This window comes from Caretta caretta, chromosome 15, assembly GCF_965140235.1.
Source record: "Caretta caretta isolate rCarCar2 chromosome 15, rCarCar1.hap1, whole genome shotgun sequence".
NCBI lineage: Eukaryota > Metazoa > Chordata > Testudines > Cheloniidae > Caretta > Caretta caretta.
The window spans coordinates 19898481-19920801 of NC_134220.1; the positions used below are offsets into that span (position 1 = coordinate 19898481).

The following is a 22321-nucleotide window of genomic DNA, read 5'->3' on the forward strand; positions in this document are numbered from 1 at the left end:
CACCTGCAGGTTTCTGATCTCACACAGAATTAATGAGAAGCAAACCATTTGGGGATGAGGATACAATCGGTTTTCCTAGCACCCTCCAGGGTTGGAAGTCTCAGAAGTTGTATTACAAATGCTTACAAATAATGGCTACACTTTCATACATTCTCACATCCAACAACTCTTATTCTTCTAGTCATCATTTGAAACAAGGGACCCTCTCTCATCGATCACAAGATCTAACAGGAGAAGCCCAGTATTAGCTCTGCAGTGAAATTCAAACGATTGCACCGCGCTCATCTTCATGTGCACATCAGTGAAGGCAAAGTCCGGGTGAAGGAAGCTGGAGATAAAGGATCAGGCTCCGCAGCCAGGTCTCGTTTTAACAGTGGTCAATAACACCGAGTGAGGGTAGCAAAGGTCACACATTTCAGACAAAACATATCAAGGACACGTCAGGTTAAAAATCCGACACAAGTTTATTCAAGAACATCTTAGGTCCTTACACGGCTCCCATGACTGTTGTGTCTGGGCACCTCACAATCATTAATGTACTGATCCTCACAACATCCCTGTGAGGTAGGGCAGTGCTATCACCCCCCCTTTTACAGATATGGAAGAGAGGCACAGTGGGGGGCTTGAACCCAGAACTCCTAAGTCACTAGCTAAGGTCACAACCACTGTATCACCCTTCCACTGATATCAGAAGACAGGGAGCCAAAGGCAAGGAGACCGGTTGAGATCACACTCCTGCCTTTGCACGTGAGAAGCCAATAATGAAGGCGGGGGGCTTCCTAAGGAAGTCAGGTGCCCAGCTCCTACTGAAATTCAACTCAAGTTCAGCATGTAATTCCCTAAAGATCCCTTGAATATCCCAGCCAAATCCTTTGGAAGTTTATCTGAAGTGAAAACAGCAGAGGTGCTGGAGAGCAAACAACCCCAGGAGATGGGTTCAGCACTGCACTCTGGGAAGTAGGATCATATCTCCCATAGCCACCGAGAGAAATTATCTATTCAATTCCTTGTATATGGCCCTTGGTAATTTGATACTTGTTCCACACTTAACAGCTTGGAGAAAATGTAAAGCTGGACAGCTAGAAGACACTATTATAGGATATATTCTGCCCCAATTTATGCAGGACCCTGGGATTTCTACTTCTGTCCTCCCACCTTTTACCTGCTTCTTGCAGGAGATAGAGAAACATTTTCTGTTCAAATTGTTGCAAGACAAAGCTAAAAATTAACTGGACAAGAGCAACTTGTTAAAGACCATTGGATCCCATTGATTTCAAGGAGACTACTCACATGTTTAAAGTTAAGTATGTGCATAGCTGGATCTACGGCTGCACACTCAATATCTTCAAGATTCAAACACAAGTCAACAGCAAAGGAAATTTCTGCATCACTGCTGGAAATCCAAGTCTGGGACTTTACCAAACTATTCACCCTGCTGCATCGAACAGTGAAAATACACTATTTAAATCCTAACGGGCATTCAGGCTTCCACTGGCTCCGTTCCTCTTCCTCCAAGTTGTAAGTGGAACTATGTTTAGCCAACTCTCAGCACTCGGGAGATAATACCCAGGATCAGCATGGCCTCCCACTGCAATTTGACCAGGCATTTAGCCAGAGAAATCCCCAAGAGTATGCTCATGATCAAAGCAGGAGAGATTTAGCCTGTGGTAATGTTCTGCTAAGACAACTTTGTACCAAGTGACTGACGTGTATGCAAGAATTTGGTCCCATTGCCACCACAGTAGATGGAGTTAGTTGGTGTCGTGTGTGAACAGCTGCTTTTGGAAATTGAGTCTGTTCTTTCAGCCTCTGCACGTAGAGCCAAAACCCAGTACCTGTAAAAGTTTATAATATTTCTCCAATTAAACTAGTTTCTTACTAGCTAAAGTTTGTCAAATATATGTCGACGATAATGGCTGTAGTGTCATTCACCTGACACCAGTTTACAAGCCATATACTGAGATCACCTGCAGCAGGACCAACTCTTCCACCACAAGAGTGCAGCCAGCTCTGGAGTGAAACCTGGGCAGGACCCAGGCCTAATGGGCTGAGCAGGCCCCCGCTCCCCTCACCTTCACACACCCAGAGGCCAACGTGAGGAGTGTACTGCCAGAGTTGATCAGGTCCATCCAGCCCCGTCTCCAGTCAATGACAATAACCCACACCCGACGCTTCACAGGAAGGTGCAAGAACCTAGCAGTGAACAATTATGGAATAACTGCCCACAGAGACAATTTCTTTCTAACCCCAGGCAGGAGATAAAGATAAAATGCAAAAGGGAGGCCAGTGAGAAACAAGGAATCTGCTATGAGGAAGAGACGGTAGAGTCTATTTGTGGATGCTGACAAAGGTCAGAGGAGCATCTCAACTAGTCCAACCATCGACTTGGATTTCACAGCCAAACCTCAATGGAAATACTCATGAATCAGCTGGGTGTGTCTTCCACCGTCAGAGTCAGCCGTAAAGAAACGTGTATTACCGAAAGGCAGCATCATTCCAATGCAAAATGCTCTGCAAAGAGATCGTTTTTCTTGCCAAACAATCCTCTCACTTGTTCAAACTCCAGGGGCACGCCGGTGGCTTTTTTCTTTAGCTCTCTATCGAAAAGCTATTTAAACAAAGTCAAACGTGTTTGGGGTGTCATTAGAACTCTGTAGCAAAAGGGGAATTTTTTTGGCAATACAGATTCCAGTCATGCAAGGCCAGACATTGATCCCCACACCCAGAGCAGAAAAGGGGAAAGCCAGGGATTCTCGAGGTCTTTTTGGTTATGTGACAATGGGGGGAAAAAGAAATAGTTTTTTAAAGGAGCAGCCCGGAAGCAGACGGCGGTTTAAAGGAGCTGCACCCTTTAGCCCTCCGCACAAGGAACAAGGTGAAGGCAGCATCAAGCATTGCATAGAAGACAAAATTCACCCCCAGTGCAAAGGCCCAGGCACTTAAGCCCTAACAAGGGGCCAACGTGGTGCTCAGAGCTCTGGGCAGCTCCTCTGCCTCACGGCGGCTGCAGCAGGCTCCAATACGAGAAGGTGGGAGGGGGAAATATTTTGGTAGCTGGGATTTCTCCAGGACAAACTAGAGCTGGCAAATGAGTATTAAACTAGCAACAAGTTGGCTGGTGTAATCAGGCCCTGCTGCCGTCACAGCCTCCCACTCCTACATCCCTCCCACCTGGCCGGTGGACCAGAGCGTAGCTCCTCCCAGAGGTTGGCTACCCATTCACCCTGGACAGCAGGTGGTGCAGCCCATGGCTAGCCCCTGCAGGACCTGATCTAACCCGAGCCCCCACCCATTATTAGTGTTCGAACACACACAGAGTGAACAACCCTACCTCATAGGCAGATAGCTCCAGGAGCTCAGATATGTCATCCTCCAGTTCAGACAGCGACTGGTTCACAACGGCAGCTGCTTGGGACACATCAGGGTGATAGTGGTTCTGAAGGGTCTGAAACACCAAGAAGAATGGTACGTTCTATAATCAGGAGCTGGCGAGACGAGTCCATCAGGCATCCCCACCCCCACTGCTGGCATCTGACCCTCTGCTGATCAGTTACAGCACCAGCTTAGTCTGACTAAGGCCCACATCCTCAAAGGTATTTAGGTGCCTAATACCCATGGGAGTTAGGCACCCAAATACCCTGGAAGTTTGGGGCCTTATTGCCTGAGTAACAGTGATGGATCTGCTGCTCTTCCCACCTTCAGCATCGATGCAGAGCATCTGGAAATCCAGCCTCCTGTCATGTGGTTAGCAGCCCTTTAATCCAGGGAGACCCTGCGTAGGGACACTGGTTAGCATAGGCAGGGACTGACTAGAGAGAACTACAGGGCACCAGCTGTGTCCATCACAACCAAGGTCCAGCTCCCACAAACATAGCTTCCTGCAGGCTTACTCCCTTAGGCAAAAGCCCCACAGAATTGAAACGGGAAATCGTAACCTCACTGTAGCGTTTTAGAGCCACCACCCAGAATTTAATGCATTCTACTCCTGCTAGACTCTGACGGGAGAATGCAAAGAAAAGGCGGAAGGGAATAACCTCCTCCAGATTTTCAGTTCCACGGAGCCCAACTGGATTCGTCCCAATTAAACTCCACAAGGGTTTAGTGCAGAGGTGGGCAAACTATGGCCCGCGGGACCGTCCTGCCCGGCCCCTGAGCTCCTGGCCGGAGAGGCTAGCCCCCGACCCCTCCCCCGCAGCCATGCCACCATGCAGGCAGCGCCCTGGGCGGCGGGGCTGCGCGCTCCTGCAGGGCAGAGCGGCAGTGTGTGTAGCTCTGGCTGGGCGGTAAGGGGGCTGGTGAGTTGGGTAAGGGGCAGGGAGTTCTGGGGGGCAGTCAGAGGACAGTTGGATGGGGCAGAGGTTCGGGGGGGCAGTTGGGACGGGGTGGGGGGGGACGGTTGGATAGGGCAGAGGTTCTGGGGGACGGGGTGGGGGGTTAGATGGGGGTGAGGTCCCGGGGGTGGTCAGGGTACATGGAGCAGGGGGCGTTGGATGGGTCAAGGGTTCTGAGGGGGGCAGTCAGGGGGCGGGGGCCCAAGCTGTTTGGGGAGGCACAGCCTTCCTTACCCAGCCCTCCATACAGTTTTGTACCCCAATGTGACCCTCAGGGCAAAAAGTTTGCCCACCCCTGATTTAGTGGGATCATTTTTATCCCCGGCCCTAATGTCTTACGTATTCAGTGCAAGATATTTGCTGCTCTCTGCAGCCAACTGTGCGCTTCTGGCTGTGTGGCCAGACAGACTTGCACTTGGAGATCATTTCCTCCACAGAAATGCAGCCCAGCTTTTGTGCACGTGAAATAATTTGCCTCTTGCCCCTCAGTTCCTATCGTAATGCAAGCAGGACACTGGCCAGGAAGTCATCTCATTTCCAACCATGTTCCTTTAAGTAACACCTCCCACTGTAAAGTCATGCAGCGAAGGGGAGGTGAGCAAAGAAGGGGGGCAGGAGGGTGCCCTGTGTCCTGCACCAGTCAGGTTATTAGAGGACTTACCTGTAGCTCCCACAGCGAGCTCTCCAAAGCCCTGCTTTCGGACGGCTCTTCCTCATCCATAATGTATGGATCTTCTGACAGATCTGAGAGAAAGAAAGAGAGATTAATCGGAACATCTATAATGCACAACTAATAGCTTCCCTGTATGGGGATACACACACCACCAGGGACATGCGGCAGAAAGAGAGAGCAACAGCCACAGCTAGACTGGGGATAAGAAACCATAACCGACACGCCTGCGGTTGAAGAATAAGCCTGCACTGATGTGACCTGGCAGACCTCAGGGCTGCTCGCACTCCAAACAGTGGCTAATTCTGCTGAACTGTAACAAGTCCAGGAGGTGACTGTGAGAACTAGAGGCACGATGCCAGAATGGTTTGAAGTGAAGACAGGAGTCTCTCACAACCCCAGCTTGTCACTCATGTTGTTCAAAACCATCCTCAAGCAGTTCACGGAAAAGGCAATAAAGACCCTGGAGGCTGTTAAGACAACCTGGTGGGAGAAATACTGGGAACTAAGGAAAGACCGAGCACATTTATTCATATCCAAAATAAATTTTCATTCTTTATATTGAGCACAATAAAGTCTGCCCCAGGGCATCCAAGAAAGAGATTAAAACGGCTTAACACACCTACAGACGTGAACATTTTCAAGTGACTAGTGATTTTGTGTGACCAATTTGAAACCCAATGTCCAGAAAAGTGCCAAGCAGCCACCTCTGAAAATCAGGCCCTTTGAAGCATCTCAACTTGGGCACCAAAAACCATCAGTTGCGCATCCACATATCCATCCACACAGACGTCCTCTGAAAGCATTTATTTAGATGGAAACCTAAAGAATGGCAGGTTTAGCAGCTAGATCTCAGCACAAGGGATTTACTTACCATGCCCTCCTCCACAACCCTTTGGTTTCTAGATTTACTGGTTCTTTTTAAAATACACATTCTGGCACCACAGTGCCATTAGGGGTGTGTGTGTGTGTGGGGATGTGTCAGTCCCGGAGCCCACTCAAACTGGGAGCTGTCGTAGCAGGTCCACACGCCTGCCTCTAGCCATGAGCCCTGCAGACACTCTCAAACAGGGCTTCCTGCCTCTGAGGCAGAAGAACAGATAGGGAGTCCTAGCACCAGGGAAGGACCTAGCAGGAGCTCTGTGCCTCTGCTGGGTGGGAGTGACTGAGAGGAAGACACCAGCAAGGAGCAACAGCTGGCTGGAGGGGACTGGGGAGCTTTGGTAGATGGGCCATGATAACTGTGAAATCCAACAAGGGACAGTGAGACTACTCTGAATCTTTGTTAATAAAACCCCAGGAAGGGACCCGGAGATGGGATTTCACCTTCCCCAGCTGGTGGATTGGCCCCTTTGTGAATGCTTCATAGAGCACTGCAAGCCTCCTCTCCGTTCCCCTATTACCTTCAGGCCCGCCGGGTCTGTGCACAAGAACCTTGCAAGCTGGGTGCCTCCGGAAGAGATTGCAGATGAAGGGAATGACCATGAGCAAAGCCTGGGGAGGAGCGGTGAGGGCCAACCTAGAGAGGCGCTTTATGAATGCTGCCACCAGGTATGCTGGCAAGTGCCTATTGGAAACAAGAGAGACCAAGAAGATATGCGAGTGTCAAAGCCTTAGCTAGTGCTCTAGCAAGCAACTCTGCAGCATGTGGCTCCTAAAAATCTAATCCAGACACCCACAGGCAGTCCCTGACAGCACGTCTTTCATGCTGATATGACCACCTTGGACTGTCCAATGTAAAGATGCTACAAGAAAAAAATTTAACCTTTTCATTTAATTGGAGCCTGGCACCCAAGTCCCAGTGAAAGTCAATGAGCTGTGCACCTCATTGCCATCCACAGCCATTTCTGAGCCATGCCTAGAATCTCAAATTTCACTGCTCTCTGATCAACTCTTGTGTATCCCCTGTTCTCCCCGCCCCCTGCAATCTTTTGATCTGCATCTGTGGCACCTCTTTATGGACATTTCCAGAAGAAATTGACTCGTAGCTTTGCATGTGGTAATTTGTACAGGAATTTGCTAAATTGTGAGCGCTTGACTTTGTAACCTCAATAATGTTCTTTAAATGAAGGGGGGGGTGAGTGTGAGTGAGAGAGAGAGAGAGATTGGTACACAGGCCATGGTGATATATTTATGAAATATCTTTAGGACTAAGGCGAGTGTTCCAACTGCCAATGAAGACCAAACCTGTCTGCAATGCCCGATGAGCGTTTTCTTTGTTTTTACTAACCAATTCCATTTTACAGCACCCATCAGCCAATCTAGACACTTCCTCTGGGACAGGAGAGCCAGGATTGAGTTACAGCTGAGTTACAGCTACTCAGTCTTGTGGCCTAACACACACACAAATTCACACAGATTTTCTAGTGGTAAATCACAAACTCTGTTACTCTTGGTTTGTATCATCGCTGCAGTATAGGGATAGAAATATAGCTTCAAATCAGCAGGTTGTTTGTCCAACTTCTTCTTTCCATGCACTGAACTGACAGTGTAAGACAGGCTGTTGAACCCCTTTGTACAAAAGGCCAGCATCTTCTCAATGGCTTTACAGCCCAAGGCCTGTAAAACCTTGCATGTGCTCTGTATGTTACTCCTGAATTGCACACTTACTACTAAAGCCATGTTGAGAATGGTGTTTCCTCTCCATTTCCAGTTACTGGTTTAAAACAGCAGCCAACTAACCTGCAGAGCAGTATGAGCTCATAAGGGACTGCCGATAACATTTAGATACACAACCGCCCTTTTCCCTTTTTCCTCTATTCATACATATGACAAATCTTCAAAAATTCTGCATGTGCAAAATGAGACTAAGTCACGTTCTCAAGCTCAGTTTCCTACATGAGGCTAACAAGAATCTGATCCTACAGACAGAGCAAAATACATTTAGTCAGCACGCACAGAGGATTGTTCAAGGGCAGTCTCTGGTTGGACAGAAACGCGGGGGGGGGGGGGAAGGGGGAAGAGGGGGGAATAACTGGTCATATAATATCAAAAAAGGTACTTACGATGAAGACAAAAATAAATCAGCTAAATGGAAAAACCGGGCTCGGTACTTCACGTGGTATATGGAGGCGTCTAAGAGGCTGTACAGCTTTTTGTAAAAGTCGGGATACTCCCTGTTAGAAAAAGCAAACAGACGTGCAAATACTTGATTTGTAAGTGACTCAGAGGCACACTGTCGCTCTTATAACCTAAACTCAGACCCTGTCCCCTTCTCTAGAGCACCCTCATTTGGCCTCTTTCAACTGAGCGGCCAGATGGAGGCTCCTCTCTCCAGCCACCAAAAAAAATTGTAAGGTGAGTTTTGTGCTTTTGGTAAGTGCTGCCCGGACAGCTTTGGTGCCTGGAGTTCTCACTGGCTTGAGCGACTCCCACTGATGTCAATGGCAAAGCTCCCCTTGATGACAATGGCTCAGGATCACTGACAGAGGGAGTGTAAGCTCCCACTCACTGCTAACGTGACTTCACCTTTTCCTGGAGGGGCAATTAGGTCTTCATGCCCATTCACCCCTTGCCCAAACTGCTGGCAAGGCAACGGGGACCAAGGAAGTGGACTGAGATGGCCAAAGTCACCAAGGCTCAGATGTGAAGAGACAGAGAGAGAGGTCGTGGAACAAAGGACACCTCAAAAAGGAAAGTGAACTCATTCATGGAGCAGCAGGTGGTGGAGGTGGCAGAAGGGCTGATGCCTATTCAGGGGTGATTTACAACCATAGAGAACACACAGTGAAACAAGTGCAGAGCAAATTCACCCCATCCTACAACACACACAAGCATCTAGCCTCCTTTTCTCCCCCTCTCAGGGATTAAGTCACAACTGGGAGCTTTTCAGCTCAAACCCATACACTAGCTGGGGTAAAATGTGTCCCAGATCTCACTGATGCTAGCTACAACCAGCTCCAAGGGTGTGACCCACGCCTTATTAAAACATATTGCAATATTCTCTAGTAACAGCCCCAAATCCTGCAGTGTCCTTATGAGAACTGCAGCGTTTTGCACAAGTGGTGCTAGATTTTCAAGGGCTCTGCACTCACACGTTCAGAGGGATTCCGTTTCCATTTAGGCATTTAAAGTAAGGGCCAGATTATTAAAAGAGCCCAACCCCCAATGGGCTGAACCCTAGTGCAGAACCCTGCAGTACTTTGCTTTTTAATGAGGGGGTTTTTAGAGCACAGGGAACTGGGGAATCCATGTCAGTCCCTTTTATATATAAAGAAGGAACTGCAAAACTCTACTCAAACAAAACACTTTCCCCTTTAAACAAGATGACATTCTTTTTTACTTACAGGTTATGCTGATGAATCAGAACAAATAGCCCATTTAAGGCTAGAAGACTGATTGCTCCACCTATAAAAGAGCAAAGTGGGATAGTAAGGTCTAGCAAAGCTGACAAGTCATCACTGGTCTCTGTAGCAAACATTAACGGAAACAGACCCTGAAGGGGGACAAAATTCAGAGCCCTAGAAACTGAAGCAATTAACCTATGTGAAACCCCCCAGTGTAATGACTGGCTGTAAAATTCAATGGATATGAATTCAACTAAAGGCTTCCAGAGACTCACAAATCACTTAAAGAGCTTTTTGCTACTGACTGATTTTAGCTCTAGTTAAAAGGATACATCCACAAAGAGATAGGAGCTGAAAGAGGCACCCTAACCCTAACCCCCCCCATGAGGGCAATGTCTGGAGACAAAGAGATTGCCTTGGAATTAACAGTTCCGCAGGAAAGTGGTGCGTCTTATATTTAAACACAGCCAAGGTGGAAGCTTATCTTGTTTCACAACAGTATTGATTGAACTCTGTGGTTTAAGAGATCTTTCTGGTACATGCCTCGATCTAAAGCTCTGAGCAGAATCTTCTTACATACAAAGAACCAGAATGAAAAGTTACTTCTCAGAACACAATAGGTACTGGCAACCAATTTGGTTTATTTCTCTTTACCTCACCCTCAAAGCTCCTGAAGTTTTACCTATTTTCCCTGCTTTCCTCAAGGTTGTTTCCCTTCCAGCCAAAAGCAACACACCCCTACTGAATCAGCCAGATGGATCTCTCTTTAAATCATCCCCCGAAAAGGCTGAGGGGATGTGGCTTTCTCAGCCCATACCATACTGTAAAGAAAGACGCAGCAGCACCATCGGTCCTTTGTCATCCCCCAAGATTCACAGAAGCCTATTTCTTTACCCACCTATGTCATAGGCGACTGTCAGGAAGTCTATCATAAGGGTGGGTTCATTCAGGTGAGGCAGGATAGAGTCGTGCAAAATTACAAGAACCTTTTTGTAAAGGCTGGTGGGTAGCTGTGAAGATGGAAACATCACATTAAACACTTGTTCCAGAGAAGAATTCAGAGAAGAGAAACAACACTTAATTAAAGGCTAGAACTGGAAAGGGCTGGACAGATATAGCATAGTTCAGAGACAAAGGTCCCGATCCTGTGCCTGCAGAGACCCCCTGTGAAATCAATGACACTCTGTGCAGGGCTCTGTTCTCACAGAGTGACTTGCTGGGTCAAGACCCACAGCAGGATAGGAGAGCTGGCTTCCGTTCTTTTAAGGGTGTAGGTATCAAACAGGGAGAGGAACTCTATAGGGTGACATGGGGCTGATATTAATGAAAAACATTTCGGGTTTATGAGTGGGTGGGTGGAGCAATGCAACAGAGGTGGCCTCAATTCAGCATCTAAACCCAAATCACATGCAAAAGTGAATGTGTCTGCTCTTATCCAGTCCCCCAGGGCATCTGTTCACATTGCCAAGTGTGTTAAGTTGCATGGACGATTTGCAGAAAATTCCAGGACTGGAATAGCAGCAAGAGTTAGATAAGGCTAGATTAAAGCAATAAAGGCCAGCTCACACTCACCTTGTGTTTAAGAAAGCCAAGCCACATCCTTTCAAAGGCTCGCTTATGCTCCTGAAAACAAAAAATGTAAACACTGAGCTAAACATACTGATGAAGAAAAAGTTTGACTCTGCCAATTATCAAATGAAGTGTTACCTTTAGCTTTGATACCTTCCATTCTTCCTGATTAGCTGTTTAAGGGGGGGAAAAAAAGCAGGACAAATAATTAACTTGAAATGACCAAAAACCGATACCTTTCCAAATAGCTACACCGTAATTATTACAGTGAGCCAAGCAAAACTGAGTTCAGTTTTATTTCAGGCTGAATCTACATGGAGCTGTGGACATTTGAAAAGCTTTTCACTTCAGACAGCACTAATCAAATTGTTCTCATGCAGATTTAAGCACAGAGGAGTTAAACAAAGTACAATTTTCTCATCTCATTGCACTTTGATCAAAAATATAGAAGGAATAAACTTCTGAGCTAATGAGACTCTAGGCTTGCCAAGGCCATCTTGGTTAAAGAGTGATGGATGGAAAGGAGGAATAAACGCCAATTAAAGTGACCATAACCAACCATGCACATTTTGCCCGATTTGAAGCAGGTTTGGATGTTTCAAAGCTTGTTTATAAACAATCTCTCACTAGAGCTCCCGCACCACCATGGTTTGTCTTTCCTCAAGAGCATCTCTCTCAATTAGCAGCTGGAGATACCTCCATAAAAGGTGATCCAGGGCAGCAGAAGAGGGTAGATCCTCAAAAGCAGTTTTAAAAAAGGACTGTAGAAAGTTTTCTATTTTAAATACATGGTGATGAGTGTGTAGAATACTTGGTTTTAAAGTTCTGCATTGCAGAAGTTGGATTTTGTTACATTTGGTGTCATTCTAATCACATAAGAGCGTTTGCTTGTTAGAACTCACTAAAGCATGCTTTCCCCCTCTACTCACAGGCCATCACATGAAGCTAATATCAACACTACAAAGTCCACTACCTTGCTGTACCATGAAATTGACCACCTCATTCTCTTTGCTTGGCATGCTCATTGATGAAATGAGGGAAAAGACATTCTGCTGGTAAATTGGAAGCGGAACCTGGAGATGGGGGAAAAAGCACATGCATAAGTAAGAGTTGCACAAAGGATCAGTGACTTACACATTAGTCCATTTTACACGCAATGATAGCATTTAACTAGAAAAAAAATTAACACAAAGCTCTGGATGTTAGAATCGGAGACAAATCAACATTAGAATCGTTCTTACAAACTCTCCCAGTCTTAAATTTTGCTGGTTTGTCTAATATAAAACCTGAGTCTGAACTAACCCTTGTTTTACAAAACAAAAACTTGACTGCTGATGATAGAAATAACAAACTGACTGCGTTTGCCCACTAGAGAATGAAGCGAAAATCAAAACCTTCTATCTAAGCCTTTCAGATTGCTCAGGTTTGGATAAATCAGAACACAATACCCAATCAAGGAGGTTATGCAAAGTAATCCAGAAAAACATTCCTCTTGGCCTATGCCTAGTTAAAATTGAGGACGGCGTTCCGTAAACCTGGCATACAAAGAAAATAGGAAAGAGCTCATGGCACGCAAAGGAGCACACGTCTCTCTCTAGATCTCAGACACCAACACTGGGACCATGAAGGCCATTCCAGGTATCACAGAATCTCAGGAGGTCATCTAGTCCAACCCCCTGCTCAAAGCAGAACCAATCCCCAATTTTTGCCCCAGATCCCTAAATGGCCCCCTCAAGGATTAAACTCACAACCCTGGGTTTAGCAGACCAATGCTCAAACCACTGAGATAAACGATATGCAGTATGGCTGGAGAACCCTAGACACTCACTTCACCTAGAAGTTGCAGCTTCCAAACTGAGGGGTACCCAGACCCACTTCAACTAGAATATTCAAATCACCTCTTTTGTCTTGTGCATGACTTGTCCAATATTTTCAGCAACAGCCTTCATCACAAAGTAGCGAATGTCATCATACTCCAGGTATTCTTGGAAACGTGAAATCAGGAGTGAAGAGTCCTCTTCACAAGGGATCAAGTTCTTCACAACTAACTAGCAAAGGGTTTTGGAAAAAAAAGCAGCATGTCAATATTTATTATTTACAAACACTAGCAGAGATATTTTTGTTAGCCATGAGCTACCCCAGACCTCTTATCTCAGAGAGCATCAGAAAGTCAGTGCCTAGTCTTCTATGGCCTCTGAGCATGAACATATGTCCCCAATGTTTAGGTTTTGTGCATGACACAAAATAGTTGACGACAACAACAACTTTTAAGTCCTGCTACTCACTTTTAAAAGCTCACGAGGAAAACGGAAACTCCCCTTCCATTCTTCTTTAACCAAAGGGTTTTTCCCTTCCAAGTCAACAAACTTCATAAGGGTAGTGAGTGATAATTCCTTTAAAGGAGACAAAAGAGAGATTTAAAAAACCCCACAATAAACCTTAGGGATGTTCACTCTAGTCAGGATGAATATGATGATAGGACAACAACGGAAGTCCCAACTTTATATGATAGCACTGGAAGTGCTATTTGAGGGAGGAAGGCAAAAAGTCTTTATGACAGTGGTGGGCCACCTGCGGCCCATCAGGCTAATCTGATTGCAGGCCACAAGACATTCTGCTGATGTTGACCATCTGCAGGCCCAGGCCCTGCAGCTCCCAGTGGCTGCAGTTCACTGTTCCCAGCTAATGGGCGCTGCAGGAAGCGGTGGGCAGCACATCCCTGGGGAAGTAACCTGTTGAAGCAAATATCTTCCCCTGTGTTCACCTCAAAAGCATCCCATCTAAGTATTATTCCTGCCGATTTTGCAAGCTCTGGAAGGGACACCTGGCACAAGGCAGCATATTATTAAACTAACAAAACTTACCTTGACCTGAAAAGACTCATGGCTCATCAGCTCCACCAAACAGTTGACACAACTGTTATAACGATGCCTCATCCATATTTTATACTTGTCTTCTGCACTGTAGTTATCTGAAGGGCAAAATACAAAGCGAGAGGCTTCTGAATGCCAGTGAGCATGACTGAAATGGAGCAAATTAGAGAAGTTAATGTGGTTCCTGATAGTCCTGCTCAGGGAGGGGAGCAGTCTAAGGGTTACAGCTGGTAACAGCATTAGAGGCATGTTCCATCCTTTGTTCAGGAACTAACTCAATCAGTGAGCTTAAGCAAGTTACAACCCCCTTAGGCCTCAATTTATCCATTTGTAATACTTGAATCTCTGGCATCTTCTATCTGAGGATCTCAAAGTGCATTAATGTTAAGCCTCAATCTACCCTGTGGGATAAGGAAGCCTTATCCCCATTTTAATTAGCAAGCTGCCGTGCAGACAGGTGAAGTGACTGGCCCAAGGTCGCACAGGAAAGTCTGTGCCAGACCAGGGAACAGAATCCAGATCTCCTGGCTCCAAGTCAGGTGCTTTTGCTACAAGCTCATCCTTTCCAAGTGGTGACTAAGATTTAGGACTTATTCTTTACTGATATCTGGGACTGATTTCACAATAGCAATTTAGAAACAGATCTTGTTAAATCAGTGCAGTCCCCTATAATGAATGCAGTTATGCTAATGCTGATATCAGTGTGGTAGGACCACGTCCACACTAGGGAGTTGCACTGGTTTAAGGACTTTCGTTTCTAAGGCTTGGTCTGCACTTGACAGTTATAGTGGTATAGGTATGTTAAGTCAGGGGTGTGAAAAAACCACATTCTTGACCAGCACGGTTCTGCCAACCAAACCTTTGTTGATGTAGCTAGTGCTGTTGGGGGGCGGGGGGGAGGGGGGTGTTTCCTGCGCCCCAGGCTGCATCTACACTAAAGGGTTAAGCCAGAATACGCTGTGTAGTAGAAAACCTGGATTTGTGCTGGAAATGGCCCAACTTGATGATCACTTTAGATAAGCTATTACCAGCAGGAAAGTGGGGTAGGAGGAGGTATTGTTTTATGGTCTCTGTGTGTATAATGTCTGCAGTTTCCACAGTATGCATCCGATGAAGTGAGCTGTAGCTCACGAAAGCTTATGCTCAAATAAATTGGTTAGTCTCTAAGGTGCCACAAGTACTCCTTTTCTTTTTGCGAATACAGACTAACACGGCTGTTACTCTGAACCTGTGTAGTACAGACATTCCCTAGTTAAACTGGTACAAGACCTCTCTGTGGACCAGGCTTTACCGGCTCCTCTCACCCTCAGGGGTGTTGGGAGATTTAACCTGCTCTGATGAAAGTGGAAATTTATCCAGGCCGCTACAGGATAATGCTGGGAACTGGGGCCACACAAGCACGTGGGCAGGGTATTCCAAGAGCCACAGAGACCAGCCAGGCAGCCGCTCGCTTACCTCTGAGAGAGGTCTCTTCATCCGGCAGCTGGCCTACAAACAGCTCCCCCCGCTCCAGCAGCGCCCCGAACAGCCGGCTGCAGGTTCTGATGGCGCAAAGGATGACGTCCGCCTCCTCCGCCTGGGGGAGAGCAGCAAGGTCAGAGAGCTGGTCCGCAGAGAGACAGGTGGGGAGATGAAGACAGCAGGAAACCTTCCCATCGGGGCTGACCAAGCTTGTCCACAGAACCCCCTGGCATGGCAGTCTGCAAAGCCCCCCCATGCCTCTGACATTGCCCCCCATTGCCCTCCCAACTGCCTCTGACTCCTAGTCCCAACCCCAGCCCCCTACAGCCACCCCCGCAACTGCCTCCGACTCCTTGTGCCACCCCCCCAACCATCCCTGCCTCCGACTCCTAGTCCCAGCCCTAGCCCCTACTGCCACCCCGCACCTGCCTCTGACTCCTAGTCCCCCCAGCCCCCTACTGCCACCCCCCACCTGCCTCCGACTCATAGTCCCCCCAACCCCCTACTGCCACCCCCCACCTGCCTCTGACTCCTAGTCCCCCCCAGCCCCCTACTGCCATCCCCCACCTGCCTCTGACTCCTAGTCCCTCCCAGCCCCCTACTGCCATCCCCCCACCTGCCTCCGACTCCTAGTCCCCCCCAGCCCCCTACTGCCATCCCCCACCTGCCTCCGACTCCTAGTCCCCCCCAGCCCCCTACTGCCATCCCCCACCTGCCTCCGACTCCTAGTCCCCCCCAGCCCCCTACTGCCATCCCCCACCTGCCTCCGACTCCTAGTCCCCCCCACCCCCTACTGCCATCCCCCCACCTGCCTCCGACTCCTAGTCCCCCCCACCCCCTACTGCCATCCCCCACCTGCCTCTGACTCCTAGTCCCCCCCAACCCCCTACTGCCACCCTCCACCTGCCTCTGACTCCCAGTCCCCCCAGCCCCCTACTGCCACCCCCCACCTGCCTCTGACTCCTAGTCCCCCCAGCCCCCTACTGCCACCCCCCACCTGCCTCCGACTCCTAGTCCCTCCCAGCCCCCTACTGCCACCCCCCACCTGCCTCTGACTCCTAGTCCCCCCAGCCCCCTACTGCCACCCCCCACCTGCCTCCGACTCCTAGTCCCTCCCAGCCCCCTACTGCCATCCCCCCACCTGCCTCCGACTCCTAGTCCCCCCAGGCCCCTACTGCCATCCCCCACCTGCCTGACTCCTAGTCCCACCCCTAGCCCCCTACTGCCATCCCCCCACCTGCCTCTGACTCCTAGTCCCCCCAGCCCCCTACTGCCATCCCCCCACCTGCCTCTGACTCCTAGTCCCCCCAGCCCCCTACTGCCATCCCCCACCTGCCTCTAACTCCTAGTCCCCCCCCGCCCCCTACTGCCACCCCCCACCTGCCTCTGACTCCTAGTCCCACCCCTAGCCCCCTACTGCCACCCCCCACCTGCCTCCGACTCCTAGTCCCCCCAGCCCCCTACTGCCACCCCCCACCTGCCTCCGACTCCTAGTCCCCCCAGCCCCCTACTGCCACCCCCCACCTGCCTCCGACTCCTAGTCCCCCCAGCCCCCTACTGCCACCCCCCACCTGCCTCTGACTCCTAGTCCCCCCAGCCCCCTACTGCCACCCCCCACCTGCCTCCGACTCCTAGTCCCTCCCAGCCCCCTACTGCCATCCCCCACCTGCCTCTGACTCCTAGTCCCCCCCAGCCCCCTACTGCCATCCCCCCACCTGCCTCTGACTCGTAGTCCCCCCCAGCCCCCTACTGCCATCCCCCCACCTGCCTCTGACTCGTAGTCCCCCCCAGCCCCCTACTGCCATCCCCCCACCTGCCTCTAACTCCTAGTCCCCCCCAGCCCCCTACTGCCACCCCCCACCTGCCTCTGACTCCTAGTCCCCCCAGCCCCCTACTGCCACCCCCCACCTGCCTCTGACTCCTAGTCCCACCCCTAGCCCCCTACTGCCATCCGCCCACCTGCCTGACTCCTAGTCCCACCCCTAGCCCCCTACTGCCATCCCCCCACCTGCCTCTAACTCCTAGTCCCACCCCTAGCCCCCTACTGCCACCCCCACCTGCCTGACTCCTAGTTCCCCCAGCCCCCTACTGCCACCCCCCACCTGCCTCTGACTCCTAGTCCCCCCCAGCCCCCTACTGCCAGCCCCCACCTGCCTCTGACTCCTAGTCCCCCCCAGCCCCCTACTGCCAGCCCCCACCTGCCTCCGACTCCTAGTCCCCCCCCAGCCGCCTACTGCCACCCCCCACCTGCCTCCGACTCCTAGTCCCCCCCCCAGCCGCCTACTGCCACCCCCCACCTGCCTCCGACTCCTAGTCCCCCCCCCAGCCGCCTACTGCCACCCCCCACCTGCCTCCGACTCCTAGTCCCCCCCCAGCCCCCTACTGCCACCCCCCACCTGCCTCTGACTCCTAGTCCCCCCCCCAGCCGCCTACTGCCACCCCCCACCTGCCTCTGACTCCTAGTCCCCCCCAGCCCCCTACTGCCACCCCCCACCTGCCTCTGACTCCTAGTCCCCCCCAGCCCCCTACTGCCAGCCCCCACCTGCCTCCGACTCCTAGTCCCCCCCCAGCCGCCTACTGCCACCCCCCACCTGCCTCTGACTCCTAGTCCCACCCCTAGCCCCCTACTGCCACCCCCCACCTGCCTCTGACTCCTAGTCCCCCTAGCCCCCTACTGCCACCCCCCACCTGCCTCTGACTCCTAGTCCCCCCAGCCCCCTACTGCCACCCCACACCTGCCTCCGACTCCTAGTCCCCCCAGCCCCCTACTGCCACCCCCCACCTGCCTCCGACTCCTAGTCCCCGACTCTCCCTTGCCACAGACCCAGCCCCCATCACAAACCCCCCCCCCCAGGTCCCCTCACTGTCCCGCCATTGCCGCTGACCCCCAGTCCGCTGCCCCAGCTCCCCGCGCCCCGCGGCCCCGCTCGCCTGCAGCAGCTCCAGGATCTCGAAGACGCGGTTGGCGCTGCCCCGGCTCCGCAGCACCGACTCCAGGCTGGAGGCCAGCGCGGCGGCCGCGCTCTGCCCGGGCTGCGCCATGGCGGGGCCGCCCCACGTGTGCGGACGCAGCCGCCAGCCCCCGGCCCGCCCTGCCCCCGGCGGCAGCCACGGGAAGCGCGGCCCGGCGGAGCCGAGTCCCCGCCCCGGGCCGAGCCGAGGCGGGCTGCGCTGGTCCCTCGGCCCCCTCCCCCCGCGTACCCCGAGCAGCCCCCACACCACATGGCAGAAGCCCCCCATGCGCCCCATAGCGGCGGCGGCCCCCTCCCACTGCCCTGCACCCGGGCCAGGGGGCAGCAGCCCGCTGCAAACAGCCATGATTTTATCAGGAGTCTCACCCTGCTTATCATCCTTAAAGCCCCAGCTCCTGGAGTCAATCCTCTCCCTGCAGGTAAACATCCCGATTTGGATTATAAACATCAGTGTTAATTTTTATATGCATTAATTCTGCCAGGCCGAGTTAACATTTTTAAAAAAAACAGGCAAGCCCATGGACAAAAATGTCTTTTCCCTCCCAAGAGCAAATTACTAGCAGTCAGTAAAAAAGAACAAGAGGACTTGTGGCACCTTAGAGACTAACACATTTATTAGAGCATAAGCTTTCGTGGGCTACAGCTCCCTTCGTCGGATGCATAGAATGGAAAATATACTAAGAAGATTGCATATACATATACACACACACACACACACACACACACACACAGAGAAGGTGGAAGTTGCCATACAAACTGAAAGAGTTTTCTAATTAGTTAAGATGAGCTATTATCAGCAGGAGAAAAAAACTTTTGTAGTGATAGTCAAGATGGCCCATTTAGACAGTTGAGAAGAAGGTGTGAGGATACTTAATTTAGGGAAATAGATTAAATATGTGTAATGACACAGCCACTCCCAGTCTCTATTCAAACCCAAGTTAATGGTATCTAGTTTGCATATTAATTCAAGCTCAGCAGTTTCTCCCTGGAGTTTGTTTTTGAAGCTTTTCTGTTGCAAAATTGCCACCCTTAAATCTTTTACTGAGTGGCCAGAGAGGTTGAAGTGTTCTCCTACCGGTTTTTGAATGTTATGATTCCTGGTGTCAGATTTGTGTCCATTTATTCTTTTGCATAGAGACTGTCCGCTTTGACCAATGTACATGGCAGAGGGGCATATATCATGTGCACAGCTACCAATGTGACATATGCCACCATGTGCCAGCAATGCCCTGTACTATATGTTCCATTCTAGGCATCCGATGGAGTGGGTTGTAGCCCACAAAAGCTTATGCTAGACTAAATTTGTTAGTCTCTAGGCTGCCACAAGTACTCCTGTTCTTTTTGCAGATACAGACTAACACAGCTGCATTCTGATGTTAGTTACTTTTAAAAGCCAATGCCCTACGCATTTTAACAAAAAAACCCAGTGAAAGTGTATTGAACATTATTTACCCAACAAAGTACTGAAATGACAGATGTGTTATAAAAATGTACACTTTATTACACCTTCAGGTAGGATACATCACTATTCCTTACAATCCTACTGATCAAGTACAAATATTTATGTTCATAAAGTATTTACAGGTAGATTGACTTTCTAACACCTTCTTAGGAGAGTGACAAAGAAAAAAAATCTGATTTTAATCTTCATTAACTGACCTTAACAATAAAAACAAAATTGCCTCTTTAGACGCTGCCTCTTAGACCCTTTAGACCAGCACATTGATGTAGTCAGCAGTTTTTTCCCAACTGTTGGAAGTGTTCCCCCTTTCAAGTACATAAGAGCTGAACACTTGAAAGTAAAATGGGGCGTACTACTTCTAGGCAATACTTTTGGATGAGAAACAATATACTGTACATGCTGTCTGTTATCCTGTTGTCATTGCATTTTAACTATTCCACTGCCAGCTCTATTAGTTTGTGTTGCAGAGCTGCTAATAAAGATTAGCTAATGGCCCTGGCTCAGGTGCAATCAGGGGAATCTAAAAAATTGTTCGCTAGTTTGCTCATGTACGAACTTAGTAAAAAAAATTCTACAACTTGAGAGTCCAGGAAAATAGTAAGATGCAGGAGAAAAGAAGTGATGAGATTAAAAAAAAATAAAAAATCAGGAACGCTGCCTGACCCCAGTGTTTATATTCTGGATTTAACTGATGACATATTTCCTACTTAAAACAGAGGAGCTGCTTGTGAATTCTCTTATTTAAGCCATTTGTGCTACTGTTTGATACGAATAACTGTATATCTATAGAAATCAGAACAAAAGATATACATATGCTTTTTCCCTTTTAATTAGACTCCCCTCCTAAAATATTGAAAAGATTACAGAATGGGGAGGGGGGGGAATCTTTTTTAAAAAAAATCAATTTTCAGAAATGGAATATTACCATTTTCATTGAATTTCATGTCTGTGTCCTGCAGTTTTGTGGCCAAAGTAAAACAAATCTATTCATCCAAGAGCTTTTTGAATCCTCTCTTAGTGCTGTCAAACAGGCTTTTGCAGCATTTCCCCCCGCCCAGTTCTATGAAGCTTTTTCCTCGTTTGTTTGATAACAATAAGGCAAACTGATGTGGAGGAAGAGGCATCCAAAATACCCACCTGAAGATACATTCATCATTAGCTTTAGTAAAAGAATAGTACAAAAGTTAGATCTTATTCTTTACACAATTGAAGAATTAGTCTTAGATTTACATTTTCTATTCCCCACTCCCCCAAGCTGAAAGATGAGTAGAAAGTACTGAACATTTAAACATGTTGCAAAAGCAGAATTAAACTGATGTATTAAACTCCATCTGTTCACGATTTTCCGATTTGGAAGTCCCATAAGAAACAACTAAGGGCCATTTGTTTAGAGATACCAATTAAACAATTCTTTTACAAAAAAAAGGGGTACACTTTAATACACATCTACTATCAATACAGTATTCAGCACATGCCTAGAATATCCATTATTTTAAAGTGAAGTATGAGAGTGAGCGCACAGGTTGGGTGCTTCAATAAACTGTACACAGAACTACTAACAAACATTTTAAAAGACTTACAAAAATGGAGGATGAAACATGGTTCTTTTCTTTTTAATTACAGATACTTACAAATTTTCACATTTATTGGCTAAACTCTGCAGGGAGAACGTCAAATATAATTGGTTCTTCTGAGGGATGATCACCTCAGGTGAGAACCACATGAATAGCTTTCACAGCCAGGTGGAAAGCACTCTGCTACACAAGTCACACTTAGTTCTTGGTATGGCTTTGCAATGGATATTAAACGCTCATACACATTACAGCAGAGGACTGCATATTCTTATTGGCAGTTATACAATATATTACATGGATGAACTTTACCAACATTTAAGGGATATCACCATTTTTTGTGAAGCTAGGCAGAAATTAAATGTAAATAACATTTGCATCGTATGGTTTGAACAAGCACAGAAAATAAGACCTTTCTGCTGGGGCAGAATGCGCCTTGTATAAACTTTATGAGCATTTTCTGAAGTTTTTTTTGTTTGTTTTGTTTTGAGAGTTTCCATGTCAAATGTCCACCGCCAAAATCCTTCTGTTAAAAAATGAAAGGGATTTATCTTCATTTGGATGGAGAGCTGCAGAGAACCTGCCCACGTTGCCATGGCTTAGCAAACACAAAACGTGGTATATCCATGCTTATTTCAATTTAATCATTAGTTCAACTAGGTTTGGTGGGTGCCTTCAATCTGACAGTAGGCGTCCTCATTTGCACTTTTGCTTGCTGGTTTTGGGCTTCGGACGCTGCTGGTGCCTGGGCTGGGTTCTGTACACCTGGGGCCTGAATTTGGGGAGATGCTGTTGTCACAACTTGCTGCTGTATCAGTTTCTGCTGGACCACTTGAGCTGTAGCAGTTGTTGCTGGAATCACTTGGACTTGTTGTTGACCTGCAGTCGTCTGAGACAGTGTCACAGTTTGGGGCTGAGCCTGAACCTAAAAATATGCAGGTGACAGGAGATGAAAACGTGGTTCAGTATTAAATACATAGAGTTCTTCATTAGTATTCTGCACCACAGTACAGCAGTTTACTTGGTTGGATGTTCTTACTTCTGACTGACAGGCAGGCGAACCAATCACAGTAGACAGTTTTTGGGCACACACACCGCACTACCTCTTCCATTTGCAGTAAGGAAA

General features: G+C 48.6%; 2 protein-coding genes across 12 annotated transcripts in view; both read right to left on the minus strand.

Moving 5' to 3' along the window:
• Positions 1–445: 445 nt before the first annotated feature.
• Positions 446–18269, minus strand: NOC4L (nucleolar complex associated 4 homolog). The gene is made up of 15 exons (XM_048821685.2): positions 18122–18269; positions 15185–15305; positions 13721–13827; positions 13142–13249; positions 12755–12904; positions 11830–11929; positions 10995–11029; positions 10860–10910; positions 10186–10297; positions 9288–9348; positions 8007–8117; positions 6405–6568; positions 4993–5075; positions 3332–3445; positions 446–2608 (listed from the first exon to the last, which is right to left on the minus strand). The coding sequence occupies exons 1-15, from the start codon at positions 18230–18232 to the stop codon at positions 2492–2494; spliced, it is 1545 nt and encodes a 514-aa protein (XP_048677642.1). The 5' UTR covers positions 18233–18269; the 3' UTR covers positions 446–2491.
• A 1371-nt stretch (positions 18270–19640) lies between these two features.
• EP400 (E1A binding protein p400) overlaps positions 19641–22321 on the minus strand; it is a 67782-nt gene continuing 65101 nt past the window's right edge. For all 11 annotated transcript variants that reach the window (XM_048822147.2, XM_048822145.2, XM_048822144.2 and 8 more), the window contains one exon: positions 19641–22120. In XM_048822147.2, the coding sequence (XP_048678104.2) occupies positions 21848–22120 (273 nt within the window). In that variant the 3' untranslated portion in view covers positions 19641–21847. The remainder of the gene's footprint in view (positions 22121–22321) is intronic.